The sequence below is a fragment of the Cucumis melo genome, chromosome 1, assembly GCF_025177605.1.
Source record: "Cucumis melo cultivar AY chromosome 1, USDA_Cmelo_AY_1.0, whole genome shotgun sequence".
NCBI classification, from domain to species: Eukaryota; Viridiplantae; Streptophyta; class Magnoliopsida; order Cucurbitales; family Cucurbitaceae; genus Cucumis; species Cucumis melo.
In genome coordinates, this window is record NC_066857.1 from 13,018,101 (window position 1) to 13,036,850 (window position 18,750).

Consider the following 18,750-nt stretch of genomic DNA (forward strand, 5'->3'; position numbering starts at 1 on the left):
TAGTGCTTCAAAATTTTCAGAGCTTGAACTTGGAGAGATTTGCCACCTTGTGAAGATTTAGTCTTGTTATAGAAATCAGAAACTGAAGGAGAAGGATCTGCGGTGGGCAGATTTGGAAATTGCCGTTGGTTGGAGGGAAAACCATTATCTTTAATTACTTTTGAGGAAATTTCATAATTCTGCTTGATAATAATTAAAGGGGATTTTCCCTTTTTCTCTCTCTACTTAGGTTTACAGCTGTCAAATTAATAGGAATTAGGTTAATTTCCATGGGCCCCAGTTTCTTTTTGATACAGCTGTGTCCCTTAAGAGATTCATTAATTCAAAGTGCAGAATGTTCAGGTTCCCGCCAATGGGGTTGGCTGCCACCTGTGTAACGGAACCTTTCAACTTCTCAGGCGCCGGATACTTGGCTGGAAAATGTTGCAGAGATTGAAAAGGGACTTCTTGGTAAAGTTGCAAAAACCGATCTTGGGACATTAAGAACAGGTGGGAAGGAGGAGAGATCACACCCCTCATCAAGCAATGCTTCTCTTATTCTCAGCTGATGAATGGAATTTTTGTAAACATCTTGCGCATGGGGGGATTTTTAAGAAAATAGGGGGCTTACAAACTCAAAGTCTCCAAAATGTAAGAAGATGTTACCCCTCTTTTGGTCTGAAATTTCGATCATTGAGGGAACAAAACCACACAGGTTCGTTTTTACCTTAATATGAGCTTCACTACAATTGCTAAAATTGAGGGTTTCAATGGCTATTTCTACGAGGCCTTCAAAATGACTCCAACCGCTTCGAAAATACTTCTACACCATAAATCAAGGGGAAGGTTCTTAACTTTAAGCCAACCTCCATAGCCATTCAACACTAGTGGTCTACAATGTTTCAAGCTGTCCCATTTTTCAAATTTAAGGTGGAAATGACCATGCTTGCCATTTACCTTTTACACCAATGAGGTCACGAGCCTTGATCAAGACTGATAAGGGCATTGTCATCATAAAGGGGGTTAATAACAATGTTGGTTTGGAATTTCGATTCCAGAAATTTGGGGATCAATCTCCAAAGATGAGAAGCAAAAAGTTTCGGAATAATCCAAAGGTTATTAAAGTTAAGCTTAGCCACCTCTTAGTTTTTAATTAACCATTGTTTTTGGATTAAGGGGGATGACGAACTGAGACCTGAGAAGAACCTTTATGGTTGAAAGTCCGACCTGGTTCCTGTTAGTGATGTATAATTAAATTTGCCTTCAACCACCAGCTTAAGCTTTTGGGTAAATTGTGATTTAATATGGTATTAGAGCTGGTCCAGAGAGATCCTGTGTTCAAGCCCCTGCATTGTCCTTTCCTTCCCAATTAAAATTAATTTCTACTTGTTGGGCCTTTCAAATATTTCAAGCCCACAAGTGAGGGGGAGTGTTAGTGATATAGAATTAAATTTTCCTTTAACCACCACTTAAGCTTTTGGGTGAATTGGTGGTTTAATAGTTTCATTTTTCCAAATCTAGGTACTGATTGGTTGGAGATTTTGGATTTGACCATAGCAACACAACTTTGTTTTTTCCATCGAAGGTTGGGAGGGAGCTTTGATAGAAATGTCTGAGAACCATATGGAGTATTCAACTATATCTACATACTTTTCAGCATTTTAAAGAAGGAAGACCAACTTTGCATGTTAACTCCTGAGCAGATTCTAAGGGTAGAGTGACCTTCTGAATAAGGCCAAATGTAACGGCTAAGGATCCAACCTGAGTTGGCTTGGAACTTGAAGATCTTCATTCACTCTCAGTCAATTTCACTATTTTTCTTGAAGAAGCGGTCTACTGGATTATTAAGGAGATATGAAATAGTATGCAAAGTCCATTGGAGTTGAAATTTGGAGATTGATATGGATTTGTTAGCTTCCACATCTTCAATAATAAAGTCTTCATTCTCTTTCCAAATATAATAATGTGATTGATTAACTTTCCAGCTAGCAATTTCCATGGTGAGGGGCTCATCGGAGAGGCTTGGCTAATCCGGGGAGGATGTGGTGGAGGAGAGAGGAGAGAGGAAAGAGGAGAGAGGAGAAAGGGGAGAGAACTTACCTTAATTTGGTCTACCAATTATCTATTCAGAAAATACTATTGCATTAACATAAATTCAATAAATAAGTTCATCAGTACCCTAGAGCTATAGTGTTTAACCACACATCGTTGCTACAAAAGTAATCTCATATATTGCAACAACCATGATCAGGAAAGAAAAGTAAAGAAAATGAAGAAAAACTACTCTCGAAGCAATCTCCATTCTTGAAGCCTGTCAATCTCGCCTTGATTTGCAGCTTGGGGTTTCGAATGACCTCCAAATGAACCTCTAATGTTTCTCAGTTTTTCCCGACTTAAAACTCTCTTTAAAGCTCTGAATTTCATGATGTGGATGCTTTCCTTTGGCAACCAAAACCCTAGGAGATTATATAGAAAAAGATTCCCAAAAATAACACAATTTCCTTTTTTGTAGTTTTGGCATTGCGACGCTTCAAGACAGCGCCACGACACTCTAACCCTCTATCAAAGTTCAACACTGCACTATGCATAGCGCAACAACATTTTTCACCTAGTGCCACAACGTTCTCTGGGAGGACCACGACGCTTCTAAGCTATTGCAGCACTCAACTTTGGAAAAAGGGTCGGGGTCATTGCGTGACGCTGCCCTGTTTTTGGCACTCCATGGACTTCTTTTCCACTGTTCTTCCCTCTTTTTCGATGCTTGGCTCGGGATTGACTGCTTTGGGCATATTTTGGCTCCTTCTGGCTCATTTCGACATTGAATTTCTATCTCGAACATAACCCTAAAATCACTAACAAATGACATCAAATCCAACCAAATCATATAAAAAACCATGCTAAATAAAGGTCGAAACATGCACATTTTAGGTGCGTATCAATTACCCAATGGCGAATTGATCTTTAGCAACTTTAGGAGTTGATCAACATGCTATTTGCTGAATGGATTGGAATCAACTCTATTAGCAATAGGAGGTGTGGACTGATTGTTACCTTTATCACCTGGCTTGTTTTTCCAGTTTGCAGGCTTCCTATGAGTTTTCTACTAGTTACTCTACTTCTAATCTCGTCAAATTTATCATTGAGGTCGGTGAGAAATTTGTAAACACGACTGTCCTCTACCACCTTCTTGTAGTGTGCTTGATCTTTAGTTGATTCCCATTCATAACTATCAAAGAGATCTAGTCTTGTCTTGTTAGCTTGTGGAAATATTGTGTACTGTATCTCCTTTGTCGGGCAAGAAAGTTCTGATTGGCACACAAAGGAAAAATCTGGAAATAGTTTGAGAAGTCCATGGATTTCTATCTCAAGAAGCTGGAGGAAAGTGGATACCTTGGCCATACTTAAGCTTGGAAATGGGTCCCGCATTGCATTCTGGACTTATCAGTGGGTTGGTGACATTTCCCTTGGTATCTGTTTTCCTAAACTCTTTAGGATTGCTCTCTTGCCAAATGGTTTGGTTGCAGATCATTGAGATCACTCGATTTCCTCATGGTCTATCATTTTCTGTTGATTGTGGAATTTTGGAATACCAAGACATGCTGGAGTCAATTTCGAGAAAGGCAATCTCGGATAATCTAGATAAAAGAGTATGACTATTTGAACCTTCAGGAAAATTTTCAGTAAAGTCGTTAACCTCTCATCTCTCTCCTTCACCAATAAATGGCATATTATATAAAGCATTATGGACGACTAAAAGCCCAAGGAGAGTCAACATTCTCAGCTGGATAATGATTTTTGGGGCTTTAAACTGCTCCTCGGTTATGCAGTGGAAGCTTATGAATAGCTGCCTTTCTCCATCCGTGTGTCCCCTATGCAAAAATGAGGGGGAGGAGTTACAGCTTGTTCTTTGTTTGCTTGTATTCTGCAATCTGTTGGAGGAAATTCTTTTCTGTTTTTCGAACTGCTTGGGTTTGTGGAAATAACTTTAGTCTTTATGTACAACCGCTTTCATTGGGGCATAATCTGAAAAAGAAACGACTTTTATGGGGAAACATGGTTAAAGCCCTGTTTGCAGGTTTGTGGGTCGAGAGGAATTAAAGGACATTCCATGACAAGGAGATGAGGCGGTTAGACCGTTTTGAGTCGGCAGTCTGTAACACTTCAGCTTGGTGTTCCCTAAATAAAGAATTTGAAGCTTATAGCATTCAGGAGATTAGCTTCAATTGGAGGGCTTTTATTTTTCAAGATTGTTAGTTTTTCTTGTAGTTATATTTTGGTTGTTTTTCTGTATTTCATTTCTTTTTTTGGATCTACTCCTTGTAGTTGTCTTGTATGGGCAACAAGGAGATGAGGTGGTTAGACCGTTTTGAGTCGGCAGTCCGTAACACTTCAGCTTGGTGTTCCCTAAATAAAGAATTTGAAACTTATAGCATTCAGGAGATTAGCTTAAATTGGAGGGTTTTTATTTTTCAAGATTGTTAGTTTTTCTTGTAGTTATATTTTGGTTGTTTTTCTGTATTTCATTTCTTTTTTTGGATCTACTCCTTGTAGTTGTCTTGTATGGGCTAACATTGTTCTCTTAGGACTCTTTGTATGGGGTGGGGGCGGATTTGGCCCGTAATTGATTGATTGTTTGATGTTAGTTATTTGGAAGGGATGATGAGGGCGCTAAGGGGTGTCAACCTAGTTGAGATATTCGGGTTTGCTTGCTGATCCTCAATCTCTCTATTTGTGACTTGTGTGCTCTCTTGTACTTTGAGCATTAGTCTCGATATTAATAAAAAATTTGAGACTCATCTCCTTTTCAGAAAAAAAAAAAAAAAGAAGAAGAAGATGCAGAACATTCTTCTTAAAGTCATAATCAAAGACCCTTTAATTGCCTCCTGAGATTTAGAGACCAAGATGTTGTAAACGGATCCCATAATTCTTGAACTGCCCCATTCAGATTTGATGAGATTCTAAACAACCTTGGAGAAGAGTCTCTGAGTGGAAACAAATCAGCCCAAGGATAATGCCAAAAGGCTATTCTTGTGCCACTACCAAGTTTAAACATGGCCAACGAATCCACTTGTTTTCAGCTCCTTGAAATGCTAACCAAGGACTGCAAAGGCTGCAAGAAATATTTCCTTTGGTATGTCAATTGCATTGGCTTTCTCCATGTATGCTCTTTGCTACCTGCACCCAAATGGAGTTTTCTTCATTGAAAAATCTTCATCCCCCTTTGGCTAGAAGAGCAAGATTTCTATTTACCAAGCCTCCACAACCAAGACCCCCATCCTTTTGCATTCGGGTCACCAAGTTTTATTTGAATAGATGATTCAATTTACCTCCTAAGTGTCCTTTCCAAAAGAAATTTCTTAACAAACGCTCCACTTATTGGATCACCTTTACCGGTTTTAAGAATATTGACATATAATACTTGGGGTTATGGGAAAGAACAGACTTACATAAAGTGGCATGACCTCCTCTTGATAAGTTGTATCCTTTCCATTTTTCCAATTTTTCTTGAATTTTGTCAATTACCGGCTGCCAAAAAGAAGCTTGCTTAGAATAACCACCGAGGGGCAGCCCAAGGTAAGAGAAAGGAAGATGTGAGGCTTTAGAGTTCAGCTTGGATGCCCCTTCAATCAACTTATCATCTTCAATGTTAATATCACAAAGCGCCAATTTTTCCCGATTAATCTTCTGCACGGAGCTCCGCTCAAAAAATTCAACTGTCTTCTCAAGAACTTCCAGGATACCATCTTATCTACAAAAAATTAATGTGTCATCAATGAATTGAAGGCAGTAGACATGACTGCAGTTTTCCCCCACCTTTAGCCCTTCAAACTTTCCTTCTTCATAAAACCTATTTAACAAGGCACTTAAAAGCTCGCTGATTAATAAGAAATGAAGGGTGAAAGCAGGCCTCCTTGCCTAATTCCTCTTGTAGCTTTGGTTCTCCCTCTTGGTCTCCCGTTAATGAAAATTGAAAAATTCGAATTAGGAATATAGCCCTTGATCCACTGGTGTCAAAGATTTTTCCTATGAGAATTTTTGCAAAGAACTCCCAATCTACTCAAGGCCTTTTCCAAGTCCAATTTTAGAATCCACTCTTTTTCTTTTTAGAATGATACTCCACTACTTCATTTGCTATAAGGATTGGATCCAAAATTTTCCTTCCTTCAATCAATGTGCTTTGAGTGGGGGCGATTACGGTAGTCATGATTTTGAGGCTTTCGGCTAGCACCTTATCAAAAGCTTATGTATTAAAGTGGTTAAATTGATTGGTCTAAAGTCTTGAACACCGACAACATCTTCTTTTTTCTAGATTAGGCAAATAAAATTTTCTTTCCACAAGAATTCAACCTCCCATTCCTGTAAAATTCCCCAAACAATTTCTCAAAGTTATCCTTGAAGTAATCCCAGACTGTGAAGCCGTAGGGTTCTGGAGCTTTGTTTTTCCCCAACAATTCTAAAGCCCTTCTGGTCTAAGTCCACCTTCTGTACCTTCACAAGCATATCAGAGTAAACTTTGCTTCTGGCTTGACACTGCCCCCAGAGCGGCCTTGCATTTCTCTTCATAAGGCCTTGATTGTTGTAATCATACTGGGATCCTTGAAAAGTGTCTTGTCAACTGCCTGTACGTCTTTGCCCTTACCAGAAAAAAATCACATATTTGGAAAGTGTGCATATTAAAAATACTCTGTTATTAACCCTTTGTGAAGAAGTCAAACACGCACGTCTACGAAGCAAATATGCATAACTCACATTTATAAATAAAATTGCATTTGTGCACCCATTGGGCCATAATAGATTTGTCATCACACCACAACGATTCCAAGCATTACCACATGTAAGGGCATCACAAAATCATAGAACATAGAAGTGCTTGCATAAATAATTGCATATGTGCACCCATAATAGATTTGTCATTGCATGCATTGACTTTCTTCTATTTGCTCACAATAAGCGACTTTCTTCGATATGACATTCAATGTACACACATATTTTCCCAAATTCAAGTTAAACAATGTATAGTTTTAGTTGGATACACCAGAAAAAATTTAGTTAATTATTATTTTTTTCCCTAAATAATCAGCTTGATTTTCTTGTTATTGTGATTTTGATGCAGAGAACTTTAAAATAAAGGACATTTGCCAAAACGCAAAGGAAACATGTCATAACTGGTTTTGCAAAATTGGTGCCATTCAAGAACTTCTTCCACGCATGTAAACAGTCATTTTTTTATTGGTTTATTTGTAACTTATTGAGGTTTTCATTCTCTGATATTTTTCAGTAGATATATATAATACTGTCATTTTGCTTCTATGTAAAGTGGGAATTTTGAACATGACCTAAATTTCATTTGATGAGGTTAATTGTCCATAGAATATGGATTCTACTAGATCAGAACTTCTTTTAGAAGGCAAGGTTAGTTGGGTGACCATGAATAATGGACTTGTACTTAGTCAGTTCTTGCATATTCTTTTGTTTTGAGAAAAAGAATCAGAAGAGAATAATAATTAGATGATGCATTTTACTTGCCCCCTGCCGCAAGACACCACATATACACAGACACACACACTCTCAGATATTTACTAATTGCTCAAATGGTTTCGTTGTTCCCTCACAACTTTGAAGATATGTTATTGGAATAGAGCTAGTTATATTTCTTGGCTCATTATTTAGAATGATTTAATTTTTTCATCTGATATTGGATAATGTTCATATCTGATTGCAATTTCTTTATTTGGTTTGAGAATAATTTGACTTCAGATGATTCATTTGTTAGCTGTAAAATTATTAAATGATTTTATTTTATTCTTATCACGATTCTTTCCTTTTATGTTAGAAGTCTTACTCCTATATAAAAAGACTACGTAACCTGTAATTGAATTATTGGAATAGAAACATTATATTGCATTAAAATCTAGAATAATGTACAATGTTTGGCTTCTTGTGGAGCTTAAATCACAAGACTTTTGTAATTATAGTCTATTCATGGCTATTGGCACCTAGATGGCTTTTTTTTATATTTGTTCCTCTCTTGTTACTCCATCCTCAGGTTGTCCACTTTTGCTGCTTGAACATATTTCTGTTAGTGATATATAATTAAATTTGCCTTCAACCACAAGCTTAAGCTTTTGGGTGAATTGATGGTTTAATATGGTACTAGAGTAGGTGGTCCAGGAAGGTCCTGTGTTCAAGCCATTGTATTGTCGTTTTCTCTCCAATTAAAATTGGTTTCCACTTGTTGAGCCTTTCAAATATTTCAAGCCCAAAAGTGAGTAGGAGTTGTAGTGATATATAATTACATTTGCCTTCAACCACAAGCTTAAGCTTTTGGGTGAATTGATGGTTTAATATTGTACTAGAGCATGTGGTCCAGGGAGGTCCTGTGTTCAAGCCATTGAATTGTTTTCTCCCCGATTAAAATTGGTTTCCACTTGTTGAGCTTTTAAAATATTTCAAGCCCACAAGTGAGTGGGAGTGTTAGTGACATATGATTAAATTTTCCTTTAACCACTGCTTAAGCTTTTGGGTGAATTGGTGGTTTAATAATTCCATATCAGTTTACAAAAAAAAAAAAAAAAACCTAAAATATTAAACCTAAATGAAGGATCATCTTATTGAGTATTTCATGACATTTAACTTTTTGTCCCTCCTTTGGAATTGAAATGGAAACGAAATGAAAAGAGACTAATTGCTCAAAGTACGAGGGAACAATAATAAGTAAATAGAGAAATATATATGCAAGAAAACATCATCCTTCTAAATTAAAAAAACTAATCTGGGAAGACAAAAATTTATGGTTCTCAATTGCGTAAAGACCAAACTTTTCCAGTAAGCCAAAGTGTAAATTTAAAATTCGAATCTATCCTCCATAGCTTCTTAAAAATCTGGTCTAGAGTGAGTTCTATTCAACGGAGAATCCAATTTCATATGCATACTCCCAAAATGCTTCCATATACCAACATTCCCACAATCTGCTGAAATATTTCCTGCTTCCAGAATTTCTTCATTGTCCATGAATTGATTGAGTGAAACTTGTGTCTGGAAAAATTTCTCCAGAGATTTGTTTCCCGTTAAAAAAAAAGTTCTCCAAAAACTTCTTAACTTCCTTCCAAGAATAATGAGTAAACAATCTTGACATCATGGCCTGATAAGCCGAAGAGGAAGAGATGCAAGAGTTATTTGGAGCTTTGATGCAGATGCTAACCATTTCTCTGAACTTTTGCCATCCCACCTTATCTCCACCGGATGAACGTTCCTTCTTCCTTCCAATGAAGGCCAGATCGGGCATTCAACAAACCAGCATCCTTGAGAAAGAAACTTTGATAGGTGAATTACTTCTTCGACTCTTTCTTTTCTTTAAAAGAAGGCATGGACCGGATCTTTTAACAGTTGGGGCAAACCATCTTCAAGCCATTTTTCCATCGAAAAGAAAGCGGGTTTGTTGACTTGGACTGGACCTTTTAGAAATTCATCAGAGTAGAGGTTAAGGGAGACGAGCGGGAATGGGGTTAAAGAGGAAGGTTGGTAAGGAAGGAGGGGTTAAGAGCAAACCAAAAGAGGGTAGTGATAAGCTTTCTAGGAGTTAAAGAAACTGGATAGTTTGGTGAATTACGGGAGTAGGAAAGCCTCTAATAAGGAGGCAGGGCCTTCTTTGTTAAAATATTAAAAATTCTCTTGAAATGTTAGGGGTTTGGTGGGTCAGAGTAAAAGGAGGTTGGTTAAGGAGGTGCTCAGTCATGAGGGTTTAGATATTGTTTTATTGATGGAGACTAAAAAGAGTCCGTTTTGCTAGCGGAGTATTGCTAGTATTTGGATGCATAGGAGGGTGGAGTGGGAGGTTCTAGAAGCTGAAGTTGGAGGGATTCTTTTCATGTGGAACTCAAGTTTATGTGTGGTCACAGAGGTGATTAGAGGTAGACATTCCATTTTGGTTGCTTTTTTGGATAGTGAGAGCGAAGAGTTTTGGGTTACAGGAGTCCATTGCCCTCTGAGTATTAGAGGGAGGGGTTGTTTTGGGAGGAGTTAGGAGATCTCTATGGTTATTGTGCTTTGAGGTGGTGCATGGTGGGAGACTTCAACATCATTCGGTCTCCCGATGAGAAGGCTTTGGGTGGGAGAGTTACTAGATCCATGAGAATGTTTAATAAGTTCATTGACGATAGTGGTCTTTTTGACCTCTCTTTAGTTGGGGGCAAGTTTACTTGAGCAAAGTATAGGACTGCAACAAGGATCGATATGGTTCTCTTATCGGAGGGCTTGGATAGAGAGGTTTGGTACCCCTAGGCAATTGAAAGGGTCGAGAATAGATTTTGATCAGTGGCCTATCTTTCTGTCCTTGGGTTCTTTAAATTGGGGTCCATCTCTTTTTCAATTTGAGAATATGTGGCTTGATCATCCTTCTTTCAAAGCTAATATCTCGACTTGGTGGAATGCCCCTACCTATGGTAGATGGGTGAGTTTTCAGTTCATGGAAAAACTGAGAGCATTAAAAGGTCAACTTAAAAGGTGGAATAAAGAGGTCTTTGGTGATATTAGGATTAAAAAGGAGATTGTTGCTAGGATTGACGAGATTGATGCTTTGGATTTGGAAGGCTTTGTGGATAATGTTCTTAAGGAGGAACGGTTTAGCTTAAAAGGGAACCTTGTGGAGTTGATTAGGAAGGAGAAAGTGAGTTGGATTCAAAAGTCTAAAATCAAGTGGGATAAGGAAGGGGACAATAATACTAGCTTTTTCCATAGAAAGGTGAGTGGCAAAAGGAATAAGAATCAGATAGGCCTTTTGTGTTTAGACAACGGCGAGAGTTCAAGAGATGGCAAGGTTATTAAGTAGAAAATCATCTAGTTCTTCTCAAATCTTTATGGGCCTAAACCATTTGTGGAAGGTATTGATTGAAGCCCTATCTTTACTAGGGAGGATGATGACTTGGTGAGGCCTTTTACTGTGGAAGAGATTAAAAAGGTTGTTTTTAGTTGCGATATAAACAAATTTCTTGGAGTGGATGGTTTTCCTGTGGCTTCTATCAAGACAATTGGAGTCTGGTTAAAGGTGATTTAGAGAGGGTGTTTAAGGAGTTCTGTGAAAGGGGTATAGTTCGTTGGTTGAAACCTTCATATGTTTGGTTCCTAAAAAGGATAGTGTCAACATAGTAAAAGATTTTAGGCCATTAGTCTTATCACCAGCATTTATAAGATTTTGGCCAAGGTTCTTGCTAATCGTTTAAGGAAAGTTATATTATCTACTATTTCTGAGGCCTTTATGGTGGGAAGGCAGATTCTGGATCAAGTCTTTATTGCTAATGAAGCTATCAAGGAGTACAGATCAAGGAAAAAAGAAGGTGTGTTGCTCAAGCTTGATTTTGAAAAGGCCTACGACCATTGGATTGGGATTTTTTGGACAGAGTTTTGATGAAAAAAGGGTTTGGATTGGGATTTTTTGGACAGAGTTTTGATGAAAAAAGGGTTTGGCTATAAATGGAGGATGTGGATGTGGGGGTATGTAAGGAATGTGATAAAATTCATAAGAGACTGGCAGTATAGAAGAAAGGGTTCTTTTCAAAAGCTTGCAGGTTAACCCTGATTAGTTCTGTGCTGAGTGGGATTCTATTGTATTGTTTGTCTCTCTTCAGGGCTTCTAGGTCGATTTGCAAGAGCTTGGAAAAATACATGAGAATTTTTTTGTGGGAAAGGATAAAGGAAGGTCATGGCCCCCATCTGGTTAATTGGAATGTGGTGGGGCGCCCTATGAGTTGGGGAGTTAAAGATTGGTAATCTAAGTCTCCGTAACAGAGCCTTGTTGGCGAAGTGGCTTTGGCGCTTTCCCCTCGAGTCTGACCCCTTATGGCATGGGATTATCGAGAGTAAGTATGGTACCCATCCTCTTGAGTGGTGACTAAAGGGATTATAGGCACGAAAGGGGTTATAGGCATAAACCGTAATCCTTGAAAAGATATTTCTTTTGAGCTCCCAACTTTTTCTCATTTCACCCGTTGTTTTGTGGGGGAGGGTTATGACACGTTTTTCTAGGAGGATCAGTTGGTGGCGGAGTTTTCCCTTTGCTCCTTATTTTTGCACCTTTATCATTTATCCAATTCAAAAAATTGTACAATATGACTTTTTGGTCAGGTCCGAAATTCTATATCCTTCTCTTTCGGGTTCCATCGCTATTTGACCAATAAGGAAATGACAAAGGTGGTCTCTCTTCTTTCTCTGGTTGAGGGGGTCAGTCTTAGAGAGGAAAAGAGGGGCGTTCGTGTTTGGAGTCCTAATTCGAGTCAGGGATTCTCATGTAAATCTTTATTCAGTTTGTTGTTGAATCCCTCCCCTTTTAGGGAGTCTGTTCTTAATGTGGTTTTGATGGTCCAGCGCTTGATTGGTTCCGATCACAGGAGGAGTGTGACAAATTCAAAGATTGGTCTAATTTGAGATTCAATCATTAGAGAGATTCCAATCAATCAGAGAAGGATCGTTGTGTGGTCGTTTCTTTGCGATCAAGCAGACGACAACTATGGAAGAGTTTTTGAATTTATTCGATAGATTGGTAGCACCATTATCGGACCTTTCTAACAGAGTGCTTGAAGAAACTTTTATGAATGGATTATTTCCGTGGATCAGAGCAGAGGTTGAATTTTCTGAACCGATTGGGCTTCCACAAATGATGAGATTGGCCCAAAAGGCTGAAATCAGGGAAATGATTCGAAGAGAGGCCAACTTATCCTGATATTCAGAGGGAATCCGGCGAATTTGAACAAGGCCAACACCTTTCCTATTTTAAATGAGAGTAAGGCAGGAAATTCAACGCCAATGAGGACTATTACCTTGCGAGGATCAGCAAATGAAGAAGTTAAAAATGAAGGCTCGAGTAAAAGGTTATCTAACGTCGAATTTAAAGCCAAGAGAGAGAAAGGCTTGTGTTTCAGATGTGATGAGAAATACTATTATGGGCATAAATGTAAAGAAGTAGAGCTGAGGGAATTACGTATGTTTATGGTGAGAGCAGATAATACAGAAGAAGAGATAATTGAAGAGGAGTATATGATCATAAGGAGCTGAATATGGTTGAATTAGATGAGGAAGTGAATGCTATGGTGGAGCTTTCGAATAACTTTGTTGTAGGACTCACGAATCCTGGCACCATGAAAGTTAGGGGAAAACTTTTGGGGGAAGAAATAGTCGTGCTAATCGATTGTGGAGCAACACCTAATTTTATCTCGGAGAAATTGGTGACTGATCTGAAGTTACATACCAAAGATACCTCTCATTATGGGGTCATCTTGGGTTTAGGCACAACCATCAAGGGAAAGGGAATCTGCGAAAATGTAGAGATCATGTTGAATGAATGGAGAGTGGTTGCTGAATTCTTACCAAGGGTTAGGGTTTAGGAGTTAATGCAATCCTTGGAATGCAGTGGCTCTATTCATTAGGAGTCATGGAGATGGATTGGCGTAATCTAACTATGACCTTCCAAGAGGATAAAAAAGTGGTAATTAAGGGAGATCCAAGTTTGGCATAGACTATAGTTAGTTTGAAAACTTTGGTGACGATGTGGACTGATTCAGATCAGGGATATCTAGTCGAGTGCAGAGCTTTAGAAGGGTGGATATGATTGAAGGAAATTACAGTAGAAGAAGAAGCACCACAAGTTCGTACAGAGGTTGATAGAGTATTGGTTCAATTCAAGGATGTGTTCGATTGGCCAAAAGAATTACCACCAAGAAGAGCCATTGAACATCATATCCATTTGAAGATGGGGACTGATCCAGTAAACATAAGACCTTGCAGGTATGGTTTTCAACAGAAGGCAGAAATGGAACGACTAGTTGATGAAATGCTCACTTTAGGGGTAATACGACCAAGCACAAGCCCTTACTCAAGTTTTGTTTTGCTGGTTAAGAAAAAAGATGGGAGCTGAAGGTTCTGTGTTGACTACAGGGCCCTCAACAATGTCACGATTCCAAATAAGTTCCTTATTCCTGTAATAGAAGAATTATTTGATGAATTAAATGGTGCGAACTTATTTTCTAAGATTGATTTAAAGGCCAGTTACCATCAAATTAGAATGAATAAGGAAGATGTAGAAAAGATAGCATTTAGGACCCATGAAGGTCACTACGAATTTCTAGTGATGCCTTTTGGTCTAACAAATGCTCCGGCCACTTTTCAATTGTTAATGAACTCCATATTCAGGTCTTACTTATTCTGATTTATATTTGAGGAATGGATGAACATTTACAACATTTGGAGGTTGTGTTAGAAATTTTACGTGAGCGTAAACTGTACGCTAACAAAAAGAAATGCAGCTTTGTGTATCCAAGAGTTGAGTATCTAGGTCATATTGTTTCTGGAAGAGGTGTGGAAGTTGATCCAAAAAAATAAGATCTATTAAACAGTGGCTTGTTCCAACTAATGTAAGAGAAATAAGAGGATTCTTGGGTTAACCGGGTACTATAGAAGATATGTTCAAAACTATAATACAATTGCAGCACCTTTAACACAATTGCTTAAGTTGGGAGCTTTTAAATAGACAGATGAAGCCCAACTAGCCTTTACAAAATTACAGGAAGCTATGATTACATTGTTAGTTTTAGCATTGCCTGATTTTAGTGTGACTTTTGAAGTGGAAACAGATGCTTTAGGGTTTGGGGTAGGAGCTGTATTGATGCAGAACAAGCGGCCAATAGCATTTTTTAGTCACACTTTGGCTGTAAGAGGTCATGTAAAACCGGTTTATGAGAGGGAACTAATGACAGTGATATTGGCTGTGCAACGGTGGTGGCCATACCTTTTAGAGAGGAAGTTTATAGTGAAAACAGACCAACGTTCTCTTAAGTTCTTGCTTGAGCAGCGGGTGATACAACCGCAATATCAAAAGTAGATTGTGAAATTGTTGGGGTATTCATTCGAAGTTGTATGTAAATCAGGGTTTGAGAATAAAGTTGTAGATGCTTTGTCTAGGATGCCACCAGCAGTGCATCTAAATCAACTCACAGCTCCAACAATGATTGACTTGAAGGTTATTAAGGAAGAAGTTGAGAAGGATGAACGACTGAAGAGAGTATTATTGGAACTTCAGAATAAAGAAGAAGTGAAGAATTATTGTGTACAAAATGATATGCTGCAATATAAAGGAAGATTGGTGATTGCAAAGGCTTCTTCCTTAATTCCATCCATCTGACATATATATCACGACTCTATTTTTGGGGGTCATTCTGGATTTCTTTGAACTTACAAGAGGCTGACCGGAGAATTATATTGGGATGGAATGAAACATGATGTGCAAAAATATTGTGAAGAATGCACTATTTGCCAAAGGAGCAAATCCTTGTTTCTAACCCCTGTTGGTTTACTAACCCCATTGGAAATTCCAAATAGATTGTGGTAGGACATTTCAATGGATTTTATCGAAGGGTTACCTAAGGCAGCTGGACATAAAGTGATTCTGGTTGTTGTGGATCATTTTAGTAAGTATGGTCATTTCTTGATTCTTAAACATCCACACGATGCTAAAACAGTTGCTGAACTATTCGTGAAGGAGATAGTGAGATTACATGGATTTCCACAATTCATTGTTTCTGGTAGAGATAGAATCGTTCTAAGTAATTTTTGGAAAGAACTATTTCGATTGGCTAGTACTAAGCTGAATAGAAGTATAGCATATCACCCACAAGCCAACGGCTAAACAGAGGTAGTAAACACATCTGTTGAAATTTATTTGAGATGTTTTTGTGGAGAAAGGCCGAAGGAGTGGATTAAATGGATTCCATGGGCAGAGTACCGGTATAATACCACATATTAGAGATCTTTGAGAGTTTCCCCTTTCCAAGCAGTCTGTGGAAGAATGCCACCGCCACTCATTTATTATGGAGATCATGATACCTCTAATTCCACCCTTGATGAACAACTAAAAGAAAGGGACATAGTGCTCGAAGAAATGAAAGAACATTTGAGAGTAGCATAAGAGAAGATGAAATCTTATGCCGACATGAAGCACATACATGTAAAGTTTGAGGAGGTGACATGGTTTATCAGAAATTGCGACCATACAAGCAAATTTCTATGTGGAAGAGGAGGAAGAATGAGAAACTTTCTCCCAAGTATTTTGGCCCTTATAAAATCCTCAAAAGAATCAGGCCTGTTGCCTACAAACTGGAGTTACCACCAACAGCTACTATCCACCATGTTTTTCATGTGTTGGAGTTAAAAAGGGCCCTTGGTGAACGTCAAAATTCGTAGGAAATAGCTCCTTATATGATAGAGAACCATGAGTGGATTCTCGTGCCAGATGAGGTTTATGGATATCAGAAGAATGATCAAGGAAGTTGGGAGGTACTGATGAGCTAGAAAGGATTGCCGAGACACGAGGCGACTTGGGAGAAATATGACAACTTTCAACGGTCTTTTCCTGATTTCCACCTTGAGGACCTGGAGGGGGAAATGTAATGTTAGACCTCCCATTATACACCAATATTGTAGGAGAGAGAAGAAGAATAATAATCGTGTAACTAATTATGAAAAGACTGATATAGTTGTTAGAGAAGGGTGGGACCACTGGGGAATAGCATAGCCTATAAATAGAAGGAATTGTTACAGTTGGAGTTAGTTAGCATCTATGAGAAGTAGTTGATCTATTCCGTAGAACACTTGCAAGAGAGAGTTTACAGATTAAAAGTGAGGGAGAGTTTTATCATTCGAATCGCAGTTTGTGCAATTTGAATTTCCTTTACATTGTAATCGTTTGACTGAATTTCAATAAAGAAGTATATTCTCTTCTTGAGAAGTTCATTGTTGGATTTGAGATCCAACATAATTCCCATGTTCTTGACTGCAAATTCATGTTGTTCTTGATTGCATGGAAGTTTATGGTGTTGTTCTTGGATAGAGAATGCATTATTTGGAGCTGCAATGATTGAAATCTCTCACTTATTAAGATTTTCTACGGCTTGTTGGATGCACAAATTTGTGGCCATAATTCCAACCATATTGATTAGAATTTCTAGCAATTTCACGTTGAACTTTCTACAAGAGTTAATTTCTAGTTGATGGATTGAGGGAGAAAGATGATGTTTCTGCATCTAAGGTAGGAGAGTTGAGATTCTTGTTGGTGCTCTTGATCAGCATCAGGTCCTTTCATGAAGGCACTCTAATACCAATTTGATGTAGACTAATTCTTGGAGAATTCTTGAACGTAGAAGATTATTCAATTGTGTTTTATACATGAGGAGGAAGACTTTTATTTAAAGAGTTTGAACACAGGGTAAATTTATGTCAAAAGTAGGTTGGGTTATGACGTCTCTTTTCCATGAGAGAAGGTATAGATCTATCAGAACAGGGGAAGAAGTGGTCTGTTTCAAAAGTATGTTGGGTTATGTCAAAAAGTAGGTACAGTTATAAAGTGCTATCTTTCAAGAGCACTTTTTTCCCCTATTCTGACCTCAAGACATTCTAGGTGCAACTCAACATTTGGTGATTAAAAATTCAGAAGTTTTAAAAGAAGACTTCGATAGTCTATGAATTATTTCAAGATTATTTGTGTTTGATGATTGGAAGGAAATAGAAAAACCTTAGAGGTTCTTTTTTAATAAAAAATAATCATTAATCTATTGTTTGCAGAGAACGCTTTGATTTATGGCTGAAGGTTTTCTTGAAGAGTTCGTTGGAAAAGAAGAGTTCGTTGGAAAAGAAGAGTTACGACAAGATGACAAGTAGTGGGTCCTTTTCATTTAAAGTTTGAGAAATGGAGCAAAAGTAAACATAGTAGACTATCAATTATTAAAGGCTATGGAGGATGGATTAAAATAAAAAACTGCACTCTTGATTATTGGAGGAATCAAACGTTCAAAGTTATAGGAGATCTTTTTAGAGGTCGGGAAGAATTTGCTTTTGAAATGCTCAACCTACTAAATGTTTCCGAAGAAAAGATTCAAGTAAAAAGAAACCAATATGGTTTCATACTAGCTAAATTAGAAATAACATTCTTCAATCGAGGGAATTTTTCTTACACTTAGGTGATTTTGAATAGATTGAGCCTTCTCCATTAACCAAGGGCCGTTTATCATTTGAGGATTATTCAAACCCGTTTGACTTGCAAAGACTAAACCAGACTTTGAAAGATGAAGGAGTTGGTGAAGATTCATTCTTTCCAGAGGGGGTGGAATATGTAAGATCAATCAAAAATATTCTTTCATGTACAAGAAATCCTTTTGAAGCTTTGAAATAGGGAGCTTGCCAGAAATTAGCCTTGCCGACATCGAATACCTCCCTTGAAGTGATGATAAATTTAAATTTGGACTCTAGGGAAAGGGGAAGAGAGAATAAGAATGCCAGTTTTGAAAGGAACAAGATAGAGGAAGTTGATGAGGAACTTTTAATGAAGAAAGAGAAAATAGCGGTTGTGCCTTCTTTTACAGCTGGAAAGTCACTTCAACCAGTCAGTAACCCATCTTTTGGTGATCCAATCTCCTCTAATCCTTTGAACAAGAAGTTAAACTCTCGTATTAATTCAATTGATATTTTCTTAAAGAAAGATAATTTAGTTCCCATTTCTACGGCCGATCCTCTTTCAACCCTTCATCTTCATTTTCCCTTTCCTCTTCTTCTTTTTATTCCTTAGCCAAGTCAGGTTTGAGAGCAAATTTAAAAAGTATTAAACTACCAATTCACCCAAAAACTTAAGCATGTGGTTGAAGGAAAATTTAATTATACATCACTAACACTCGCTCTCACTTGTGGGCTTGAAATATTTGAAAGGTCCAACAAGTAAAGTCAATTTTAATTGGG

The 18,750-nt window shown here is 37.9% G+C and overlaps 1 protein-coding gene across 5 annotated transcripts in view; it reads left to right on the forward strand.

Annotated features, from left to right (window-relative positions):
* The window catches only part of LOC103490132 (uncharacterized), a 63,681-nt gene that overhangs the window by 11,929 nt on the left and 33,002 nt on the right, over positions 1-18,750 (forward strand). For all 5 annotated transcript variants that reach the window (XM_008449503.3, XM_008449504.3, XM_051081629.1 and 2 more), the window contains one exon: positions 7,094-7,190. In XM_008449503.3, coding sequence (XP_008447725.1) covers positions 7,094-7,190 — 97 coding nt within the window. The remainder of the gene's footprint in view (positions 1-7,093; positions 7,191-18,750) is intronic.